This window comes from Eleginops maclovinus, chromosome 22, assembly GCF_036324505.1.
Source record: "Eleginops maclovinus isolate JMC-PN-2008 ecotype Puerto Natales chromosome 22, JC_Emac_rtc_rv5, whole genome shotgun sequence".
Lineage (NCBI taxonomy): Eukaryota > Metazoa > Chordata > Actinopteri > Perciformes > Eleginopidae > Eleginops > Eleginops maclovinus.
In genome coordinates this window covers 16,135,615-16,161,215 of record NC_086370.1, presented here as the reverse complement: position 1 = coordinate 16,161,215, position 25,601 = coordinate 16,135,615, and the positions used below count along the sequence as shown (strand labels likewise).

The following is a 25,601-nucleotide window of genomic DNA, read 5'->3' as shown; positions in this document are numbered from 1 at the left end:
GAAAATTGAGTTTGAGCAAGAATATTATTATTCTTATAAAAGAAACTAAAAGAAACTCCTGCAGGGAGCCAAACATACCGTTAGCATACCGTTAGCTTAACAAGCTGTTATAGCACATACACATCCAGCAGACACAGAGCAACACGGCCATTTCGGCGGGCTGACTACTGTCCAATTGAATGACACAAGTTCAATATTCACTCTTGTTTTCTGCCCTAAACTGAAAGGCCTAATGTTATTAAAGCTGCGGAGTAGGTTAACAATTCTCTGTAGGCTCAGCAATACAAGCAACTATTTGCTAACGACAATTTATTCTGAAGCTGGTTTAAAAGTAATTTCTGCTTCTGAACATACACATTTGTCTTTAGACAGAAACAACATAAGGTGTTTTGTTCAAACCTTTAAAAAGCCAAGGGAAACTGCTGCTACAGTAGCAACTAGGGTATGAACCATTTATTTTAGCCAACAATGACTGGGAGCCCCTCATCTCCCTCTGACAGATGGAAGGGCCCCGCTATAAAGCAGGCGCAGAAATCATTAAGTCAGGCAAAGCCCTGCAGAGTTGTTTTAATTGTGGGCTCTGAAGCTGTACGCATAGCTCACCTGATTGCTGCCATAACTAACTGCCTTTACAGAGAAAGATGAGATCTTCTGTGAACGTTTAGAGAGTGATTTGTGTTCAGGAGGATCCTCGGGGAGAAGACGATGGGGAGAGATAGAGAGGTGAGGAATGATGAGCAGATTGGACGCTCTCCACTGTGGAGAGAGCCTCGTCCAGCAGGAGAGACTCGAGCACCTGGGTAATGCTTTCACGGCTCACAATTTACAGCAGGCCTGCCACTGTGTATGGTTAGCACTGTCAATATGATACCTACAGAGGTTGGTGCCTATGGTCCTGACCTTCTGTGTGTGTGTCAGACACAGCACTCATTCAAAGTGTAATCAATGGCCTTTCAAAGGGCTATGCTGCTGCGCCTGTGTATCAATCACTGAAGAAAGCGTAGCAACGGGAGAACGTGAGCGCACACACAAAGTGCTGGATTACAAAAGATAGATGAAGCGCACACAAAATTGTCTGTATAAGAAGTACACAAGTACCAACACTTAAGCACAGTCAAGCAGGCCCACATTGTCAAAAGCAAGTGGGATGTAAACATAAAAAGACACACACCTCAACTGATGTGACAGGGTTACAGTAAGGGCAGGGTTTACATTCCTGTGTTATGCATAAAAGGCATATCAAATTCTGCTACAGAAGAAAGTCTGCCAACACTTAAGTGAATCAGTTAGTAAATCAATCCACTTAAAAAAAGCATTTCTTTGAGCTTCAGGAGACTGCATTGTGCCAGGCAACTTTGCTATCAGGCCATAAAAAGCTTCACGGTCAGTCTCAAATCTCCTCCAAGTGCAGAAGAGCCAAATGGGCAGCAACTGTTCATGCTAGTACTCACAAGCATTTTCATTTTTTCATCATTTCATGAGGAGGAGCTACAGCTGGAACGTCAATAATCCATGTTCATTTTTTAATTATAAACAACTTTTTGGACGCCTCCTGAGTCACAGTACAAACAAACTCCGCCCGACCCTGGCCCCCGTCTAGCCGCATATCGCATTTGTAGCAGTAAGTCATGTAAGAGCACTTTAGATTATGTTCCCGCATCCTGCATCTCTCTCAGCCAGTTTAACAGTCGAAACACTTAATCTTGTCAAAAGCGACTGTTAATAAACTCAGAGGGAAGCCCGGCTCTACCCTCAGAGAGAAACAAATGCGGTTTACAGCAGCGATGATCTGCAGTGTCTAACCCGAAGCGCTAATGCATATTTATACTCAAAACTCATTAATCAGTCATGCACGGAAAAGACAGCATGATAAAGACGGAGACAGAATCACAACTGATGCCACTGGCTGAGCACAGTAATGCACAGACGGCTATCGTTATTACAAAATAATAAATATATGAAGAATAGTGACTTCACAGCCATTCCCCGCAGTTCAAGGGAGAATATATATGATTTACCAAGAGATTAACTATTTATGGAAGTACATCTGAAGCTGAATGGAAGGTGTGACCACAGATGTAAATGTGTGAGAGGCTGTTTTTGAGATACTTTGTCTGCTCCCTCCAGCCTTTATCACTGTCCCTCCCTGTCTGTCGCTTCAGCCTAAGCTACTCTTTTACACTCTTTTATTTATTTATCTTATTTGCACCATGTATGTTGAGTTGTTGGAGGAGCATGGGATATAAGATTTGCATTGCCAACATATACGTTGTATATGCTGTGCATATGACCAATAAAACGTTGAAACCTCTTTGATGTGTGAATTTACTGGTGGAGGCACTTGCATCAACAGTTTGTCAAGCAGACGTACCTGTACTCTTCCTGGGTGAAGATCGGGATGCGGGAAGGCTGAAGAACAGTGATCTCCACCATTGTGCTGTTAGTCTTCACCGGCTCTCCGTCATCAAAGGCTATCACAAACAACTGCAGTGGGCAGGAGAGCACACATAAGCAACACTCACATGCAAATGCAAGCAAAACATTATTATTATTTTTCACCATACTACTTCTCACTACACTAGTAATTCCCTTTCTGAGGTTGCCAGGCATTTTTCAGACATGTTCTGCATCCTAATAAGGACAGACTGGCAAAATAGAATCTGGCAAGCAGCCTGCAAAGCTCCCAGAGAGCAAGTATGACTGTATTGATCTGCATTCATAGACTGTGGGGAATTGAGCCTCAGGGAAGCAGGGGGGAAAGGGTCGGCAGGAAGGGAGATAGACAGAAGGACAATAAACACTGACACATTTGTAAAGAAACTAAGAAATAAAAAAAGAGAGGACAGAGGTAACAAGACAACATGGGAGTGTAAGCGGCACATCCACATTTAGACCTGTCCACTGTTCCAAACTAGACATGTTCCTGTGAATCAGCAAGAAAGACCTTAATGTGGGCACTCAGGAGGGACTTTTTTTAATCAGTCGATAGGACAATCGATATAACTGGTCACAGACTTAAGAAAGGCAATACCACTGGGATAGTAATTATCTCCTAAAAATGTTGCTAAAGAAAAGATAAAGAAATCAATGTGCACATTTCTGAGCAGCTGGTTGTCACTGCAGCTTGTAGCACAGTAAAACCAGAGACTGTATACAACAGTTACAACATGCAATGCAGAGAACTACATATGAGGAGTACCCAGTGTATATTCTGTGTAAAGGAACACTGTGATTATTGTATTTCTAACACACAGTCGAATGATATCTTAACGTACGAGTCAGTGCCAACATCATGGTGTTTTAATTATTCTCTCAACATCATTGAAAATAATGACATACATCATTCAATGATTCCTTGAGAGAAGTCAAATGAATTAAAAAAGAGAAGATCAGGTCAAACCTGACCGTATAACCATTGATGACAAATGGAAAATTCCTGGACTAGGTGTCCTGACTAATTAACAATATAATATTAATATCTTAAAAGGGTCACAACGACGATCAAAAGCAGCAGAAGTTTATCATCACTATTCTCACCATAATTACCGACACTCACCGTAAAGGTGACACTGGGCTCCTCATTGAGGTTGACCTTAGTGATGATTCTTCCAGTTTCCTCTACCACATCAAAGATGCTCCCACTGTACGGTGACCTGCCCAGGTCCACTCTGTAGCGGACAAAACTGGCTGGAGTACCCTGGAGGAAGGAGAAAGAAGAACATGAACCACATCAATCCACTTATCTGGCACAACTTTTCACATTTCACCAACAAGTTAATGGTGCATGCTGTATGAGAGAGTGTGTCGGAGTTATGGGGATCTGTAAAATGATAAGTGGGGTAGCAATATCGCTTCGGAAAACAACTTTATTATTGTTCAATTTAGTTTCCTCATCATGTAACAGAGCTGAAGTAGTTTAATGAGAAAAGGTTGCTCTTCACTGTGTGTAACCTGAACAATTACCCTAATTTCTCACTTCCCCTCTCTCCTCATCAGACAGTCTAATGTAACCTACTCATTGATTCAGACCTTTTCCTTTTCATTTGAAATAAAAAAACGTCTCCATTAAACCCTCCCTTTTATTCTCCAGAGGAGCACACTTACATTCATTAGCGAGAGTCTGGACTTTAATATGACCCTTTGATTAACATCTATCATGGTCACTGATTACTAATCATCTCTATATCTCATTTATCCCAGTTTTCTCCCTTTGGACCCCAAATCCGGTCTGCTTTTTAATAAGCTTGTTAAAAGCTCTGCTCCCTTGCCTGAACTGATTTCCCTCCCAAGGGACAGGGTAAAAACCTCGGGCTACAGAGAGAGAGAGAGAGAGGTAAATCCTGTAGTGGCAGTGGATCCCTCGGGAGGCTTACTCACACAAATGTGTCTCTAAGAGGTTGAAAAACTATCTAAGTGAATTCACTAAAGGGATTCTCAGAAAAGGTCCTCAGCTCTAAAAGCTCTTCAACTTGTTTTCTAACATGAAATGGAAAAGATGGCAAGACAGGAACATTAATGAAAAAAACATCTTCCACAAAAGAATCTAATACAGAAGCTTTGGCAGGAAGACCTCCACGGTGATGGCATCGCACAATGTCATAAGGGTTTTGCTCGGTGATAAACATATTACTATAGTTACTTAGCTTTAAAGTATCAGGAACAGATCAAAGCAAACCAACACATAATCTACATTCAGACATTACCATTAAAACTTGTTTTGTAGTATTAACATGTGCATACTTCACAAATCTAAAGGGAATGTTTTGTTCCAGTCTCAGGAAGGAGTTAAGTGATGCGATACACCACTCCAGTAACATCTGGTTTAGCCCTCCTCTACAGACCTTTTCAACTCACATATACTAAATCCTTTATGTGACAGAGTAATTGACCCAACTGTGTCATTAGCATTGCAGATATGTGATGAAGAATGCACACGTACAGAACTTGCATCAAATAAATCTTGCTCACTGCCACAAAAAGGATTTTTTAAACACAAATTCAATTCTCTTTAGTATAAAACAGCCAGCTGATGAATTAAAGAACAAGCTCAGAAGCAATGAGCGATGCTTCAGAGACATACATTGCAAAAGCAAGACTTGAGCCTTGAGACTTTAGTTTGGTGGGATTGTTTGAAAATGACTGATTTATTTGATTTGCAAGTTTCTGTAAGACCAGTGAAGAAATAAGAGGAATCTCATCTTCAAGGAGATGTGATGAATTACGCCACAGAAAACATGCACATATGTGGAATAGCTGTGACCCCATATGCTCATGCAATCTGCGCTTTCATGCAACCTCACAAACACTTGACCTCTATGCCATGTTTCAGCCTCCTTGGGTGAAAACTGTAGGCGCCGAAGGCTGAGGAGGTTTTCTGGACCAACCAGCTAAAAATATACTTTTTAGTCACAAATAACTTAATAAAAAAACGTCTTCCTGGAACATTTGTCTCCATGGTGATCTCCCTTCTTATTCAGGGTGATATTAACTTTGAGGGTAGTATCGCTACTCCCAAGATGTGGGTGGATAGATATTATCCACTTTTTATTTTTATTTAGGAAAAATAGAAGAGGTAATGTATACCATTATAACCTTCAGACAGATTATGCATTTCCCATGTTTGTCGCATCAAGACTACACGCCAGATTGTTTCTCTTCCTCGCTGTCTTTCTTTGAGTACGCAGGTTCTTATGACCCAGTGTAATAGATTATGTAAGTGTGTGTGTGTGTACAACTTTGTGTGTATATTTAGCAAGCATTACACTAAGCCCTTATCAACCAGAGGAATCTATGACAGGTGTCCTGTCAATACAATACTTTGAGCTCCCAAATCCAGGTCAATAAGAGACTGGGTTAGTCCGCTCCTGTTAGAAAATCCAATCCCTCTGTCTGTCAAATCCCCTTCCAGAGTCACTCCCATGTCTCACTTGCTGGCACAGTGCTCATGGTAACAACATGATGATTTCTTACTTATCATTTGGGCCTTAGCACCGTTGAATATGTTTTACAACACAAGATTGCTGTAAGAGAACTGTTCAGGGAAAGAAAGTCCTGTATATGGGGAAAAGTTCACATTAAAAAGAATGATTTCATGGCTGCAAAGCAAAGGGGTGGGGAGGGAAAGCAGGAGGAGGAACAATCACCCTCTGAGAGGAGAAGTGAGATGTACGGCAGTCGTTGTGGCGCTCTAGAGATGTTTTACCACCCACAGCTGGGACTGACAGGGCTCCATATCCCTCAGCGTTTATGTGCAGCAGAGAGTACACAAGCTCACCCAGCCCTGGTGAGATCCTATCAGCAGGAGGGCCACTAATAACAAGCATCAAATTCAGCCATACAGAGCTTCACTGAAAAACACATTCAGAGCTAGAGGCTATTAGGGCAAGGCAAGGAAGTCACCGGGTGTTTCTTATTCCCCATTTTCTCTCAGTGAAAATAGAAAAAAGAAAGTCTAATGTCAGAGAAGAAGCTGTTTTGGTGAAATCTCAAGTGAAACCAAAAAGAAAGAGGAGATGGGAGCAAGGAGGATGCTGACTCACCAAGAGCAATAACATATTAAAGGGTGGTGGTACTGCAAATAAAAGAAGTTCAGCTCAGGTGAACAACATGAAACCCTCTCGGGACATGTGCTATCCTAAACACACATCTTGACAGGCCTGAAGTAATAAACTGAGAAGGTCATGAGATTTATCTTCCAAGCATTTGTGTCATTTCATTCCTTGGTTTGCAGATTCCATAAAAAGGGAAATAAATCTTCATAGCTCCAGTCCCAGGAGAAGCTGTTCAGATGAGATCAAGCAGTCAGAGGAAACATGACGCTGTCTGAGGCAAGTGATGGATGACTCATACAAGCGATGATGCTGAACAAGACCCCTTTCCAAAAGCTCTAATGAGAGCATCGAAGTATTGAAAACATCTTTAAAATGCATTGTGTGAAATGCTGGGGCTGAAATTGGCTGATGTTCCGAGAGCACAACATGTAGTGAGTAGGTAAAATGCACAAAAGAAGGCTTTTATCAGTTACCCTTATTAAGGGCACAGATTGAGTCAACATGCTCGGTGTACTTTGAAATTGAAACACCTCCATAACTCACACTTCCTTTGGCTGATTCTGTTTGTTGTGTATCCTTCATGTTTATTATATGTATTGAAAGTGTGACAAACATTGTGTTTTATACTCACTGGTGGGTCTCGGTCCTCAGCAAAAACTGTTGTGATGACCGTTCCTTTCTCTGCATTTGGTGCCACCATGCCTTTGTATAGGTCTTGGGTAAAGATGGGGGAGAAGTCATTCATGTCCTAAAAAACAAACAAAAAGAGATTAAATGAATGTTAGTGTATCAGGTATGTTTTGGTGATATTTGTTCCCATGGTTACATCCAGTTATATGACATTATTGCGTCAGCACAGAACAAAGTGTCCAGCCACAGACTGCAGATTAACAGGCTACAGAGAACAGGGAGGACAGATATGCTTTCGGTGACAGACCATATTTGGCATTAAAAGGGTGAAATACATTTATCAACGTAGTCTACGGCTACTTTTGCTGATGCCGTCTGCATGCTGAAAAAGTTATATCGTAGCAGTGCAGATTTTGCAGCTGCTGCTTTGTTTGATTTCTGCTAACACTTCAAGCAATTAGTGTGGATTGAGGCAAAATTTCCCACTGCGGTAATTCACCATGCCCCAGGCTTTGTACAGTGTATCAAAGCTGAATGTGATTACATATAAACATATACATACTGTACATGTACACTCTTAACTGGAATAACTTAATTACAAATAGCAAATAAGCCATCCATATTCAACATTTTAAATTAGCTGTCAAATTCAGAAATTAATTGGCTGGCTGATTAACACTGAAAGTGGAAAATGTGAAAATTGAACCACTACATTTTATTGTTTCTCCCTTAAGATGAATGTATTGGTTATTAATAATGACATATAATTAAATTGGAAAAACATATTATTACTGTTCCTGTGAAATTAAGTAATCTATAATAAATGGTTGTTTGTTTTGTGTTTGGTATATCTACAGTATACTGATAAACAAATTACACTCTATACCACACAAGCTGTTGTTTTGTGTTAAGGATCCGAATGGTTATCAACAACATACATTGGTTTTATAATATGATTTCACTCAAGATTGCTCTCCAAAAATGTAAAGATTGGAAAGAAAATAAGACTGAATCTTAGTCCCCTATGGTGCATTTACCAGGGTTTTCTGATCTATTGAATGTACAGTCTAATGTTTAATGGAAGAGAGATTGATGTCTTACTCCATCTTTTTTGCTCCTTTAGGCAATGAAACTGCTTTGTTGTAATTCAATAATAATTGTGATACATTTGTGATTGAGTGATATGCTACTACCCAGAACACATATAGGAATTACATATCACCACTGCTTTTAATCACCTCTACCAGTAAATAATGCACATCAAAGCTCTACCATTTTAAAGGCCTGCAGGGAAATGAAATTGTGTTTACTGTGCAACCCCTTTCTTTCTGAGAATAAAAACCCAGGAAGCCGTTCAACTATCTCTCAGAAATAGGTTATCTCTTTAGTATAACTGCGGGAGTCTGATCCTTCCTTTTCTTGACTTTTCTCTGAATGTTTCATAGTTTTGATTGAGCCATGGGCAAAGGTATGTGTTTTCTAAACTAAGTGTTGGAGGGCAGCCTCACTTTGATCTGAACACAGGTTCAGCGTTTCCCAGCAGAAAATCTATGATTCGGCACCTACTTTGAACAACAAAGCCCGATCCTTGTGCTCCACATGTTCACAGGACACATGCACACACAGACCCACTTTGGATACACCCAAGGTGCCTATCTTACATTTCTACAGTACAAAAATGGAAGAAAAAGTTTCTGAAAGAGTCATTCAGGAAAAAAAAGACATGCAGGACACTCAATCCATCATTGTTAAGCATCCAACAGAAGGGACGACAATAAGACAATACAAGGAGAAATCAAACACAAACAACTTCAAATAACCCCCTAGAGGTGTTGTATGAGGAAGGAAATGGAATCAGTGGAATCAGCTCCAACTCCGGTCCCTGAGAAGCGAGCCTGAATCCATTACGCTCATTGAAATTCATGTCTGCAATTTCAAATAGCAGACATTGGTTTGATATCAGCAACGCCTTATCCTATCAAACACAGTTCCTGGGTGAGAGCAGGAACAGTGCAACAAAGCTTGTCCTTACCAGAGGACAAACTCACTCTACAGGTTTGGCAGGCCATGTGGCGAGCCTGCTTGAAAAAGCTCACATGCTCTTTTCCACTCAGGGTAATATAGAGAGCTTTATTATGCAAATGTTGAGTCCACTAGGGCTGGAGTGATTTTCTGGAGCAGAGATTAATGTGTATGCTAACATTTTGAAGCGCAGAATAGCTCACAGACTGCAAACACTGGCCCGTTAACACACACACACAAACGCGCACACATAGAAACATGAACAGTACCACAACATAAGGCGTCTAATCCTCTCGTTTGAATTCAGCTGTGTTAATCTCTTGAAAGGTTGTAAAGGGACTACAAGCTCCTGAAAAACCTTACATAATTGATGTCACAAAACTAATGACTCATTGAGATCTGAAAAAGCAATGTGTTCAAGGCAGAAACAGCTATCCGTGAAATTCTCTTTGTCCTGGTGATGCTACCGGGACAAGCAGGCTGGGAGGACAGCACTTGTTTAAAAAAGGAAATCCATTTAGCTTTCGCACTGAATTTAATAACACTGAATTACATATCACAAAAGCAGCACAGGTGCAATACTGGACAATATCTCTCCAATCCCCTCTTGCACTTTGGCTTAGACTGAGCTATTGATACTGTAAAACTCTGCTGATGAGTCACCACATATTCAGTGCCAGAGCTGTGCTCCTGAGGGACAGTGAGGATAGATGGTAGGAGAATAGATCAGTGAGAGGCTCTGGTGGACTGACTATCCAAGGGCTCTTACCGTGATGCGGACCGTGACTGTAGCCTGTCCTGGAGGCATGACCCCTCCTTGGTCGACAGCTTCCACCTGGAAGGTGTGTGAGGCCCCCATGCCCATAGCTGCCAGGTCCTCAAAGTCCAGTGTCTGCAGCACTGCTAACTCCCCAGAGATAGGGTTTAGAGAAAACAGCTGCCGGGCAGATTCAGTCTTGATCCGATACGTGACATTGGAGAAGAGGTCCGAGTCCACCGCCTTTGAGAAGAACAATAACAAGTATGTGAGTGCGGAAAACATTTACTTTACGTTAAAGAAAACAAAAGACGTGAGCAAATGGAAAGTGACAGGAGGAGCCACATATATTTTTCTAAATTGGACCTTACACATATATTAAGCATGGTAGCTGTGGACAATGAATATTAATGTTTTTTATTTTAATTCTGCGTTTTTATGCTGCAGGGGTTACTTACATCAATCATTTATAGGTTCTGATTAAATTAAACCACTAAGGGGAGCTTTAGAAGGTCCTTAATGCACAAAATCACAACTCTCAAAGTAGATAGAAATCACAAAGGCTGCAGCAATAGAAGATTAATAGATGCAGGTTATGGATGGTGGAACATGTTGTTGTGAGGATGCAAATCCCACACACACAAATTCATTGGTACACACCCAACATGAAATGATACATTCAATTAAAAGCACTTGGTTTTCAAGTTAACAAACGTATTCACTCCTCCATTTATTAGGCTCTTCTCACTCTTCTCATGCTCTGAAGGTGTTTTGCCAGCCACCTTTGTCTGTTAAAGAGTTGGGATGATGTTTTCAAGGAGATTAATTGTGTCACAGTGCTACTGTCACTTATCCCCCTTCACACTCAACTCTCAACCCTCTGCTTCTCACCCAATATACCAGCAATGACTTGCCTTCCACCACTGTGTGTTTGCTCTGCATGTACATGGTGTCTTCACACTTCATTTCCACCAAGTTTAACACGTTTTCAGAAGTTGTGGAGCATTATTGTTATGTTTGCCAGGCCACATGGAAAAATGATCATGTAGAAGAGGCTGGTGGCAACTTGAGTAAAAGCTAGCTTCATGTCTCATTCAGTTTGAGTCTTAAAAGACCCAAAGAGCTGTCATGACAGGAGCAAAAAAAAAAATGTTTCACTCTGCTGTGTATATGTATGTTTCTGTCAGTGTAAATATTTCCGTCTGGAAGTATTTGACATTTGAACACTAAATTGCCTGCATTTGAATTTTAAAAGACACTAAAAGCCTGTTACAACAACTGTCTTGTGAGCTTTCATGCCACATCATATAAAGGGAGATATTTAAGGGTGGAAAGACAAAAAGTACATACGCTTAGCTTTAGGATCACAGTCCCTAAAGGGCTGTTCTCCGGTACGTTCACCACATAAGTTTGCTGGGAGAAGACTGGGCTGTTGTCATCGATATCCATGACCTGGATTGAGAGGGTCAAGGTGGTCCGCCGTGGATCTACTGCCCCATCTGAAGCTTCTACCACCAGGTCATATTGGCTCCTGCGCTCCCGGTCCAGTGGCACTCTTGTGTAGATGCTGCCATTAGCGCTGATGGTGAACAAATCAGGATGATTCACGATCCGGTAGCGCACCTGGCCATTAACCCCTGCATCTTGATCTGTGGCCTGAGGAACACAATTAGAAAACCTCACTAAAAGGTATATAATGCAAATACACCATCTATGTTAAGTCAGTGTAGGGATACAGTATCAAATATTTACTATTCATAATTGATTTTTGACAATGGCATTTCTTGCTGATGTGGTTCTCAACAAATCACAAATTATTACTGCCAAGCTCTCAAAGCAAGTAAGTGAATTACAATGATCGTAATTCATTGCACCATCATATATGCACTTGTGTGAATAGTGTTCTTTGCCAATGCAAACTTAACTGAGACATGGCGTGAAATATGTTCTGGATGATCAGAGTGAAGCATAATAGTCGGCTAATGCTGCAATGGCCATTATCTTACAGTGGACTGAGAGACATATGTGAAGAAGTGGGCTTGCTAGATGAAACATCAATAAAAAAGTCATCAATAAACCAACCTGACAAACTTTGGGAAACAGAGAAACCATTTACATCCATCAATAATTGCAGAGAGTGATAAATATTCACCAATACACACGAAAGGAATAACACATTTTAAACTGAAATGCAGCGGTATTTCCCTTTAAGCAAACAGCTGTTGTGAGCTTAATGTGATCCATTATATGATCCATTAGAGCCTTGTTTTATGTTAACGCCTCACATAGTTTAAGGGGCTTCAAGCACAAAGCCATGTAAGCCAGAATGCTGCAACCGAGCGGAAACAACTGTTATACGTTTGAGTGCTAGTTCCTGTTCTTCATGTTGAGATTAGAGTCTTCGTCACAGACTCATTAGAAATCATTTGTAAGTTCAAAAGACCACATCCCTTTTTCATGCAGCTCTGCCTTGCATCAAAAAGAAATCATTGAAAGCTAAACTATACTTTGAAAGCATATTTGTTATACTTCTGATTATTCTATGCTAAATAATAAGAGTACAGTACCAGCTGAACGAAAGAGAAAGTCAGAGACATTATCTTTACAGAGACAAATTGAAGTATTTTTACAATCCTGCACGGCTAAAATAAGATCTCTGCTTAACAAACTGTAAGTCCTGTGTGGATATGACAGGTTGTTATGATGCCGGTGTTTATACATGTGTATTTTCATAATCCAACGGTGTCCTGTGCGGTGGAGATTATTTTTTGTAACAGAGAGACAGATAGAGGAAGGGGAAAAGAAAAAAAAAGACAGAGGGAAATCAACCACATTTCATTTGTCTGTTTGATAATATTTTATCAACCTCAGTGCAAGTAAGGATGAAGCAACATAAAGAGAGATAAAAAGAGAACAGTGACAGAGGGAGAAGGATTCACATTCACACATGGCTGCTGAAAGCCACCACCAATTTGTTTTACATGAAGTGCCTGACAAATATTGAAAGCCAAGGCTAAAATTGGACATCAACATTAAGCCTTTGCAAAGCCGACTAAAGCATATCATGTCAATATGTGCATATGGATCACTACGTCTCTGCGGAGATTACATAACATGTTCAGTGCTCCCTGCCTTGTAAGTGGTGTTCTCCAATGAATTCACGGCCAATAAAATCTAACAAAAAATCTGCATATTTTCAGAGCCCCCATTGGACCAAGTCCTGTATGTATTGGAGAAGTCTGTGCAGGGCAGGTATGTCCCACGCAACATGCAGCAGATGTTCATTGACACAAACAAAGACAGGCAGTCCTTTTGTAATGCCTGGCCCTGTTTAAGATTGTAAAGTTGTTGGTGTAATGACCATAGTTCACCAAATTAATTAGCACTAAATTATAAGGGTATTTTTTGTATTATTTGGCACCAAAGAATAGCATGTTCTGAATCACTCTGTAATAGCGTGTGGCAATCTTTCATAACGTTTTTCAATCTAGACTCATTTAAAGATGGTAACTGGCACATACTTCAGATTGTGAGCGGGTGGGCGGGCTCAGTAAATCGATCGTGGGAGCGGAGGAATATCCTGCATTTCAGGTGGTTGCAGCATCAAAAGCAGCTTGAGCAGGTGGCTACAGTCTTTAAAAACCAGGCCCACGCTGTTCTTTAATATGGTACCTGAACAGCTTTTTTCCTTTATGTGCTGCATGCGTGGGTCCAGTGTCTTTTAAAAAAAGGTGTTGCATTTACAAAAACAAGCATTTCCAACATTCAGAATGAAGTGTCAACTGCTACTGTAGGCAGAATGATGTTTGGCTAAACCCTAGGCACAGTATTCTCAAAGAGTAAATAAGCATAGAACAAAAACGTGTGATAACTATTTGCGTGCTAACAAAGGGAAATGCATCATATGCATTCCTGCAAATGTCTTCAATTAATGGCAGGCTGAAATAGTCAAACTCACTTTACTAAGTAATATGCTTTGTGAAAAATAAATGATGTTACGTTCGACAGCCTTTCCAATTAGCAACAACTGGACAATATGCTCCCATCATGTATCTGACTAGAATATTAATTGATTGATTGTGGCTCCCTGCTGTGAGCAAACAATGTGGGCTTGTATTTGCAGGATTGGGCTTGTATTTTGCAGGATTTGTCAGCCACAGAACACATTGCTCCATTCGCTCAACCAGAAATGCTGTCAATTGCAACATCCTTGTAAATCGTCTCTGTGAGTAAAATAAGAACAGGTGGGAACGAGTTCCAATTACTCTAACGATGATCCAAAATGCTTTAGGGCTAGCATTAAGCTAATTTATAGCGTTATGCATTTGCGCAGCAGTCATCTTTACCGCTGGCAAATGCCCGAAGGCTTGAAGTTGCATTATGACTCTCTGTCTGCTGGGAATTTAAAGGCGCTTCAGGAAGAAAATGAACTGATTCTACAAAAACAGTCACATTTAAAGGGGGAAATAATTGGATCACCAAATACCATCACAGTTCAGTCTCTCATCCATTCCTCCATTTGTCACTTGACCCTTTACTTAGCTTGTTATCTCAAAACAATAAGCCACTGATCTGATAAGAACATCTGTTCAATAATACATGCCTATGAAAAAAAATCTCCAAAACAAATCTCCATATAACAAGATATATAACAAGACATTATTCCGACCCGTGGAAAGAGCTAGGGGCCTGGACAATGGGGGTGAGTTATAGAAACACTGAAGTGGTGTACATTTAGTGACGATGCTTTTTGTTGTTCCCATTCCATCTCCATTGGCACATGGAGTTGTGTGTATCCCCGATTAACTCGACACATCTAATGTTCAATAATGGGTCTTCCTGCTTTATTGCATATTAAATAAAAGTAGACCTTTAAGTTTTCCCACAACACTTCTATGCTGTATCATTAATAGCCTGAGAAACTTGAGGATTCCTTAATGGGGCTAAACTGAGAGATAAGATAACAAAAACAAGTCACAAAGGGGCATTTTCTTTTACATTGCAAACACTTATAGGCAATTTGAATATAAAGGCTATAAATGGGGTCATTTATTCATTTAGAGCCCATAGTTATGTTATGACTAGTCTCTATACAGCTTGCCTGCAACTACACATAAAATCTCAGAGAACACCAATAATTGTGTTATCCTATATTGACGTCTCGCTCTGAAGGGCAGGATCTCAAACAATGTGTAATGAGGTGGATCTTACACAAGACATGGAAACACACTGCAGTAGTAAGTTGTAAATCTAATGGCATTGTTGCTTGTTTGGTGTGTGTATTATGCACTTATCTTTCCTAACTGTGTTCCGCTTTCTATGTGTTATGAAATATAAAGTTTAATGGTATTTTTTATTATTAAAGTACCCCTTCCTTTCACACCTTTGGTGGCCTTAACCAAATCATAGAGCTAATTAAAATAACAGTCAATGACATTGGACAACATGAAATAATAATAATGTCAATCAGAGTAAATTAAAAAGATATGAATTACAATTATAAGTGTAGTTAAAGAATAGTTGCAATGTAGTAATTAATTAATCAGAAAACATATCAGCAATATATTTGAAAGTGGCTAAAGTTGGGTATATAAGAATATCAGTCATTTTGGATACAGTAGAAGCTAATAACTGCTGCACCACATCCATTTCTGAAGATCAAGGTCGACAGGACATACCGGATTTATATTTTTTAAGCATATCAAAACAATATTTACGACATAAGTGATAAAGTGGTTTGTAAAATAAAAGCAGCTTTATAATCTTTTCTATGGCTACCTGGAAGCCAGTATAAAGATTTAAGAGTAGGTATAATGTGCTCAGTTCTCCTGACTAGTGTAAGAACTTAAGCAGCAGTTGAATGGCTGCAAGAGCAGATAACAGAATACAGCAGCAGCAGCCCATTCAGCATTGGATGAAGGCATGAATGAGGAAGTCTAGCCTCTTGTTCTAGCATTTTGCTAGCAAAAGGACTAAGGGTTACTGCAATGATTGATTTCTATAGCCTTTCTAACATATTGTTTGGTCTTTATTACATTTATATATTAACGATATCTATATTATATTATTTATACAGAAATAATATCTTGGATGTTTTCTTTTGTAACTGATAAACCCTCATCTGTTTACTTGCTCTAAACTCCGTTTTTGATTTAGGAGCAAAGTAAATCAGGTGTCGTCCTCGTAGCTACAATGAGGAATCTTAGGGTCAAGTAGGTTTTTCCCTAAACACTACCTAATAAAGGAGCGGTTTGCAAAGTCAACCATTAGAAACATGTCCAAGTCACATTTTCTTCGATGATGTCGGCTCATAAAAATGATATTGGAGAGATTGTGCTAATTACCTGAGATTTTGTGAAGAAATATTGCATCAAAAAACTGCCTTGCTCAGCAACAACAGGCTAAGCTGTAGCCGCTCTATGTGCATGGAGAGCAGAATTGTGAGGAACTAAGTACTTTAATGTACTTTTCTTTTAGTCAGAAAATCACATCCTTGGTTCAAGTTGGCAAGGTGCCAGCTGAGAAAACATTCCGAGGCAGGACAGAGAGAAAGAGACGTGGGCAAGTCCTAATCCAGCTGCTGGCTGCATTTGTGAGGACAGCTTTACCTCATTCAAACACCAAGCTCCCTTCACATGTCCTTTTGCCTAATTTCACAGTTCATAAACTCAAAACATTTTTCTGGTGGTCTATTTTATTACCTACTGAAAACTGTAATGGGATGCCTTATGTTGAAAGTATATATCCTGTAAGGTGGCAAATGAGAGTATTATGACAGTGACTGTTTACATTATGGCAAATGTATCGTTTGCATTAGCAATACAAGGACATGATAAGGAATTGTCTTAGAAAAGAAGCAAATACTTTTATCAAAATATGATTAATGAAGTAATGACAAAATATTAAATTTTTTTGATTGCTAAACATTTAAAAGCCACATAAACTGAACATGAATACATTTTGGAAATAGCAACGCCTAAATTGAAATGCAGAAACAGATCTAAAAATAAAATTTCAAATTGTGCAGAGCCATTATCTTGTCTGAGACTCATTGATATGTAAAACAGTGCAACTGATGTACTGCTCATGCTCATTAGCTTGGGCAAGTCTTATCAAACTTACTATATTTATCCCACTGTGACCATCATTATTGCATTTAGTTTTCTGATGTTGTGGACATGGATCACAAAGCAGTTGCTGCAACAAGTTGAAAGATATAAAGACTGATTTTCACCCACACAGCCAGCCATGCAAATCCCCCTGATACATCCTGGTCCACGGTTTTGAAATTTTACTCTGAACTGTATTGCATTACAAAACTAGTTTTCAAACAGTCATTCGAGAGGAAATGTAGGGATTTGGGGACAGTATAAAACTTAAAAGGAGAGAAACTAAGGTTATAAAAGGTTATTTATTTGCCTTTATGTTACTTTGTTAGCATGTACGGTAAGTGCAGATAATTTTTCCTCTGTTATTATTCCATGATTAATCCACTGGCAAGCATCAGGCCAATTCATCTACAACCCTAATTAGAAAAGTCTGGCTGCTCAGCGGTGCTGAAACAAGCAGGTCAACAGGGATGCAGCTCTGGGTATCACATCTGACAATCTTGTAAAATGTCAGGAAATGTTGTAATAGATAATAAATATGGGAACTGAGACACGGTTGTTACAAATTGACACAAATGACATGTAAATAATACAACAGTGGAAACAACAATGTTCATGTTTATGGACGGCCAAGAATGATAAGTGGACGTAGGTTGGGAAAGCAGCTCCGTAACGTAATACAAAGACATCACACTTACCCTGACTCGTCCTACAAACAAATTGGCCTCCTCTTCTTGAACAGTGAAATTAGTGGTTATGGTCGGGTCAAACTCAGGGTCATTATCGTTGACATCAGTGACGACTATGTTCACAGTAGCAGTTGATGTCTAAAGAGAATTAATAGAAAGCACAATAAAACACAGCGTTATTCAGTGTTCCCATGTAGTGTTACTGCTTTGAGAAACAATCCTGATCAGGAAAAAACTGGCATTAAAAGAAACAGTCTAATCAGTCAGGAAAAGACTATGAATATTTAAGTATCAAAATAAAAAAGTCCTCAAATATTCAGTTAAATTAAACACAAACATAATATGATTCTTAGGAGTTGGAAGGGAATTGACTGAAAAAAAATGTATTTTTTCTGGATATCTGAGATCAGAGGTGGTGGGCTTTGGTTAATTCCACAAAGCTCTCAGCAAAGTGCATTATTAGACTCATACATAATTCCTTACATAAACAGCAGAACCGCTTGGAGTCGAGTTCTGTAAGAAATTGTTAATGGAAATGTAAATATGTACGATACTTGACCCATCCCGCTCTACCTCACAGAGCTGCTAAATGACTCTTAGTCTTGTTAATACTTAGAATTCAAATGAAAGTCAAATAACTCATATCAACATAGACAGGGTCACAGCCCCTATCACAAAGGTGTATTCCTCCACACACTTACATTTTGTCAATGATTTCAAGCGCAATTTGTACGCCTACACTAACGCTTCTTTAACAGAACATTGCATAGCACTTCAGGGTGTACTGACCTTCTGCACTCTGGGCAGGTGTTTTTTTTTGGTAATTATTAAGATCACATTGTTGTAGAATTGGCTGGGCCCAGTATCTGGGATAAAAACACAGAATCAGAGCCATCCTACTCCCTTCTGAGTTTCCATTTTTACAGGGCTCATCATGCCATGGGTAATGATTTTTGATCAAAACAAATGTATTTCAACACTCAAACTTTTTGTGGTTTTCTAGGATGTCTAAGTTGTGGTCAATATTTACTCATGTTCGCATTATATAAAATGACATCTCTGTGTGTTTTTGCATCGTGTTTGTTTTATCTAAAGCAACATCCCCCCAGCGTCATTTGAGGTGTTCATTCCTTTGGAGGGCAAACGCGTTGCAACGTAATGTGGCTCACCTTCAAACAATGACACACACACACTCCTATAAATCAACATAGAATGATGGGTGAATATCTGTTATCTATCAACTCTCTGGGCACTGGGATGAAGCTGTGTGCAAATAATGACATATATGGTCTCCTTTGGGGGTGGGAGGATTGGTGGGTTGGGCCTTGAAAGAAAAAAAGCGTTCCATAATGCAGCTGTTTGAAGTTGCCCTGGCAGATGAGACACTCAGCAGCAATGTCACCAAGGAAATGACCTAGTTAATGTCACCTTCATCTCACACTCTGTTGAGAATTCCTCCATCATTGTTGTTTTCTTTGTTCTAGCTTCTTAGACATATAATCAGTCCTTTCATGAGCGACTTGAGGTGGCAGCCCATGCTGAAAACCATCACACATCGTGCCACTTGTCTCCCTTTAACAACCAGGATACAATAGGACACCCCTCTCCATCAGTCGGTGATGGGATCTACTTATTTCCAATTTCACAGAAGACCTGAAGCCAATTAGCTTCACCATTCTGGCGTGGGTGTTCTTATCAAAGGCAAAAATCCTACCTCTCCGACCAGGAGTGTGATTAATGAGCTGCTATTATTTATTTAACATAACATAGTTGGATCACTGTTCTGTCCTTGCTGTCTGAAACATACAGAGGTAGCTGAAGGTGCTTTTCCCTTTGAGTTACAAGCCTGACCAGAATTCATGTTGCAAGGACTGATATAATCATGTTGTTAAGTAGTCCCTCCTCCAAGAGCAAGAAAAACTGCTTTATCCAGCATCCGTTTTGGGATCTGAGTCTGCTTGGTGGATATGATTACAGCTCACACTATGGAGAATATATAACTTGAATTGTTCCTCTTTCTCTTCCTATATTTACTTCACTTTATCTTCTCCATGTTTGCCAAACTGGATTTAACAACTGGATTTGCAATATCACAAGATCCCTCAAGAATAGCTACAGCTTTAGAAATGTAATTACCAATTCTCTACTGGTGGACACATTTATACCCTAACACTGTATATTCCTTCGTATTGTGTAAAATCTATTTCATAAACTATGAATGATTCTTCTTTCGAAATGTGTGTGCATGTGTGTGCCCCAACGAGGGGGAACACAGCTTGCCCATCTCGTTGGGTCCTTCCCATGGTTACTAAAGTTCAGTGCTAATTACACATCAACATCCCTGGACTTCTTCTCCTTTTCTCTGTAGCCCTCTCCTCTCCTTCCCTCCTTCTGTGCCTATTTTGAACTTTCTGGCAGCACTTCGTCTCACTGAATTAATTCCTCACCCTCACCCTCACCCTTGCGCAACCCCTTCACCCCTCTCAGTCGTTCGACTTCTTTCCTGTTGTGACAGTCCTGCCTGTGACATTTAGCCCACAGGCAGCCAGTAATTCACTCTGTGGACGACACATTTTCCACACAAACTATACAGGTAAAGGGTGTCGGCTTGTACAATCTGTCCATCAATATTAGGACAAAGTGCAGCGACTTGTGGTTACCTCATTCTGTGAGGCAAAGCCCCATCTTACACTCTCTTTCTTTTACTTGCTCTCTGACCTTGTCACTGTCCATCTCTCCTAGCCCACCCTCTCTAGCTGTGTCATTTTTGCACACTTAAAAGTTCTGGGACAGTCACAGATGCTGGCACACACTGGCAGCACATATGCTCTTTTTACAGCTCCACTTGACTGACACATGTAGTTGCCAACAGATGAAAAGGAGCTGTAGTTCTGAGTGTTTATGCTTGGGCAGGTGAGAGGGAGGCAATCAACATCACTCCAGTGACAGCTCATCAGCTAATGTTCATTACCTATCACACACAGCATCTTAAAAGGAAACCACATTTCACCTCTGCATCCAGACGAGACAGCTGTGAAAACTGAGCCAACTGAGGTGAACTCTAATTAAATTAAGACGGTTTATATGATTATCTGCTCTCGGTGGGAGACTGAGCAGCAAGCATTCACTTTCAGTTATAGTGTCTGCTATTTCTCTAGGCTGAGTAACAGAGACAGCTCAGTGAGTGTAAACACGCAAACCTCACAACTGCTCCTGAAGTGAGTGGGAAGTGGATTCAAATAAGGGCACTATACACATTTTTCAATTAGAGATTGGTTACTATTGATGGTAATACTACTCAAATAAAAATAAATTCTCTGTAGCTGTGAAAGAGATATAACTCTGAGGATTTCAAAGTGATGTCATTAGGGTTGTTGTGTTTTTGGAGCTTGACTCAAATCAGGAATGAGAACTTATTCTTGGTTTCTGCTGCTGTAAATTTGACCATACATGTTTTAGAAGTGCAATATTCAATTGCTGTACTTCTTTAAGAAACATCTTTTGTGTCTTATGTGGGATAGCCAGTGTTTGTCATAGCAAGATGGATAGAGATGCTGGTGCTTCTTAACACTACTTGGCAGCTATATTCCTGCATTGAAACTACTTTTAATCTTGATCCATTTAAGTCAACCCTGCCTATAAACTTTGCTTAAGACGTTAATGACATTTTCCTAATAATGTCCCTTTTTTTCAGATGCATTTTTATTGGGATGTTGATGCAAACAAATCATACGTTTGCAAGTATAGTTCACCCAGTTTAGTTATTAACACTAACAACAACAAAACAGAACCCAACCCTCCAAGTAACCCAACCTGAGGATAATGTCCCTTTTTTTAATCCAAAACAACATGTACAGATTTTTCATCTATAATTAGTTTATTTCCTCATATTTTAGTTTTTTCCCTGGTATCACTATCAGGACACATAAGGCAGGCGTGATATTGAAGAAATAAGTTTGGAATGTTATCAATGAGTAAAGAAATTCCACTTTGGCAAAATCACACATTATCATTTCCATGAGGACTTAAATTAGCTGGCAGCCTTTATTATTCGTTTGTGAAATTGGTTTGGCACACAGAAGTGGTTCTCCTGACAACTTATGACACCACAGATTTTATGAATTTGTGTCAAAAAATAATAAATTAACCACCGTGAGTTCTAACAGATTGAAGGACTTTGTTTCAGCGGGTCACATTTTTCATTTAACAAGCACGTATCAGAACAATTCATTTGAGCTCAAAGTGTTCAATATTTAAGGAGATCACAGACACAGCGAATAGTTTAATAAAGAGATGTATGCCTCACCCCTCCAGGGTTGCCGTCGGAGGCTGTTACAATCAGACGGTACTGATCTGTTGTCTCCCGGTCGAGAGGGTCTTTCAAAAGCAGAAGGCCAATCCTATAGAGAAGTGTCAGAGAAGAAACACGTATCACTATTACACACGAGACAAACCAAACACAATATAGGACATTGTGTATTTATATCCTCACATATCTTGTTTGTGTCATATGAAGAAAGAGCATTCATTTAAAGGGATTTATTTCCCTACAAATGTTTGAATACTTTATCACTGATGCAACAGAGTTTGAGGGAGAGGGCTACACTTCAGAGTTTATCTACTCCCAGATAAGACGGATGTGCAAAATATGGTTGCTGATAGAGGAGAATGATTTTTAGGCAAAGAGTAGGTTGGCTTTTAAATGCACCCACTTTGTCTTTCTCTCTCTGTAGCTTGCCAGTTGCTCCCTAAGCACATGGACTACAGACAGAACGATTCATGTTTTCTTTTTTAAATGACTGCAGCAGACACAGCGGCCCTCCTGCTCCGTTCACAAGGTATAATTTGGCATTCCAAAGAGTGGATGCGTTCCAAAGCAGGACGCTGAATTATCTTTGTTTGCACACACAGGCACACGAGACACGTGAGTGCAAGTGCATGCTCAAAACACAGCACGCTCAAAATAATTTCACTACCACACTCAAGAGAGGCTCTGCCAAAACCGCAAATGGAAGGGAAGACGAATGCATCTAAACGCACTGCGAGATTAATGCCTGCTGCAATTCCCTGCTGTCCCCTTGCTCCTTCAAATTTCTAATTTAAAGCTCCTTTGGCCAAACAGTTCAGGCAGAACCATGCCGCTGCTTCTTTCAAGGCTCTCCGGTCCATAGCCGTCCAACTACAGAGCCTCATCCTTAAAATCTGACAGGCACGATTACAGAATCCTCCATTTACATTGGCTATCTTTCAAAGTAGTTGCCCCACGTTTTGGTGGACACGTTGCTTTCAATCGAATACACCTGATGAGTGGTTAAAAAGGGCAAACACAGCTTTCTAAAAAGACTATAAAAATGCAGCACAGCATCCTTCACTGGCCACTGTGCTCATGTTTATTTATACATAAGCACAAGAGTAAAAAATAGGCCACCCTGTGTTCAATGAAGCCTAAATTAAAGGAAACTCCGATGTGAATAAGATAATGAAGATATACAGTGATAATTGTCATAATTACGGTTATAATGATGATGATCTTGATGCTGATGATGACAAAGATAAGATTGATTATGCCACTAAGGCAGCCTGGGGAGTTTGTTCCTTGCTGCAGCTGGAGTGCTGAGCCACACTCGAGCAGCTGGGTCTGAGAGGTTCACTGATCATGTGAGATAGCGTCCTGCCTCTTCTCCCCAGCCACCACAAATGAAAAGATGTTGTCAGACTGACAGGGTGCTGTTAACACCATTGTATAGAGCGACAATGGTGCAGGTTAGAGGCTATGCATCACATTTAGTCAGTCTTTCATTCTGCTCAGATCGTGTCTCTAAATGGTAAACTGGGCTTGATGTACAGGACTGACAGGTGGCAACAATGATTTCACCTCTGATACGACAACTTTGATATGCTCACAATCACTTAAGATAAAATCAGTAAATTAGAGACAATTATACTCTTATTATACTCCAATTGTATCAGTTAAAAAATCTTATTTTGAGACAATTTAATTGGAACTGACTGCAGTGTTGGTTTCACAGGGCTTTCTTATGAGCTCTTTTAGACTTCAGTTAGACTACAGCCTGCCAACTGGATACCGAAGCACTGAAAAGGCTTAAGTATTGAAGTTGGCTTGGCTTCCTGGTTAGGCTTCTGTGACTTTGAGATGCTCAAAAAAAAGAAGGCTTGGATCAGAAGGGTTTTGATCAACAAAAAAGAATAAGATATTTTGATTAAACCACCAATGCTTGAATTTGGAAGCTGTCACTGAAATGTATATGGGTAAAGAATTAATCAGCATATAGTATTTGTTTTTAAAAATAAACACAATATATAATCAAACAGTATTGATACATTCCCTTAAACAATGGGGAAGAATACATATTTTCCAGTATACTACGAATGATGTCAGTGTTCTTTAATGGAAAAACAATAACATTGAGAGTGTTTTTAAACTACTAGATGCAACTTTTGCCTTGGTGTGGCTAAAATGCCAGTTTCAGTGGGGTCATCAGGCAGACATTTTCCGGTATTTTTTTGTATCATAGATCTATTTTGCGAGCATACTATTCAGAGTCACTGTAAGAAAAGTATACTGAAGTTGTGACTTAAGTGATCATCATTCCCACAAGGCCTGGGACTTCTCTAGAAGTACTCCAGACTTGTTTATGATGTGTGACCTGTCTCTTCAGTTAAGTATGTCATTACTGAACACTCTGTGTATAGCGACTGGTGGCTGGCAGACTCTCAGCCATTGATTCAAGGGTGTGACATTCTCTCTACCATAATGGTGAGTGAATCTGAAGCATTCCCACCTTTCCCTTGGGAGAACCTACCACATGTATCAGTGTTATAGACTGGAGAGTTCATTATTCATAATAGCTGGATTGAGCCAAACCCATATGTAGCCTGAATGCAAACGATGCAGCAATGCAAAAATCCCTTCACTGAATCATAACGGAGTCCTGAGTGGTTGAAAAAGGAGAGTGTGAAGTTGGGCTCTGTAGTGCACACTCATCAAGTGTACCAGCTAATCAGTATTTGATTCATCATGTGCTCGATCAGCACCTGTTTTGCTTGAAGTTTTTATATTGCGAGGTTGCTGAGAGCCTGTGAGGGGATTGTCATATTTCTGCCACACAGAGAATGCACTAAAGGATGTGTATCTAACTCAACAGGGTTTAAGTCATATCTGGTATAAGAGATTAGAGTGGCAACAATCGGTATCTCCCATTGTTTGATCGTGTTACTGCTGCTCACCGCTTTGGAGCCACAAAGTCCAAATCCCCCACTAAACAAACACATTTAAACAGTGGAGAAGATTAAGAGCAAACAAAAGGCAGGGCTACTTCGCTGCAACACGGCTTGGCCCCGCATAGCTGAAAGACTATGGGATGGAGACAAAGGAGGATTTAATCAATTAGAGAGAAACGTGTCTGGCAGGGTCCAGCATTTTCAGTCTGCCCTGCATCTCTTTGCTTGCTTATTTAATGTTTAAAGGCACTGACCACTTTAATAAATCATACCTTTTCCTTGCTCTCTGGGTGACTGAGGCGGATTATTCAAATGCTAAAGTTGATTAGAGAAGTTAAGGTCAGATATTTGTTGCATATATTATGGTAACTCATGTCATTTGGTTATCCACACATCATCTTACTCCTGTTGTTTCTGTCTACTTTACATATGACATCCACTGCATTGGGATTCCACCCATGTTTGTCTTTCAGTTTTGTTTTCCTTTCTCCACCTAAAGTTATACAGATTGTAAATCCCTCTTTGGTAAATTAGTGATTTGTGACCTTGGGCTGTGCAAATAAATTTGACTTAACTTGACAAAAGAACATTGGCATCATGG

General features: G+C 39.9%; 1 protein-coding gene across 1 annotated transcript in view; it reads right to left on the bottom strand.

The window, feature by feature from the left end:
• Positions 1 to 25,601, bottom strand: part of LOC134859160 (protocadherin-15-like) — a 133,624-nt gene that overhangs the window by 40,361 nt on the left and 67,662 nt on the right. Inside the window, exons 18-24 of the mRNA XM_063875496.1 lie at positions 22,065 to 22,158; positions 17,768 to 17,896; positions 11,311 to 11,616; positions 9,973 to 10,203; positions 7,183 to 7,299; positions 3,557 to 3,697; positions 2,372 to 2,484 (exon numbers count right to left, since the gene is read on the bottom strand). Coding sequence (XP_063731566.1) covers positions 2,372 to 2,484; positions 3,557 to 3,697; positions 7,183 to 7,299; positions 9,973 to 10,203; positions 11,311 to 11,616; positions 17,768 to 17,896; positions 22,065 to 22,158 — 1,131 coding nt within the window. The remainder of the gene's footprint in view (positions 1 to 2,371; positions 2,485 to 3,556; positions 3,698 to 7,182; positions 7,300 to 9,972; positions 10,204 to 11,310; positions 11,617 to 17,767; positions 17,897 to 22,064; positions 22,159 to 25,601) is intronic.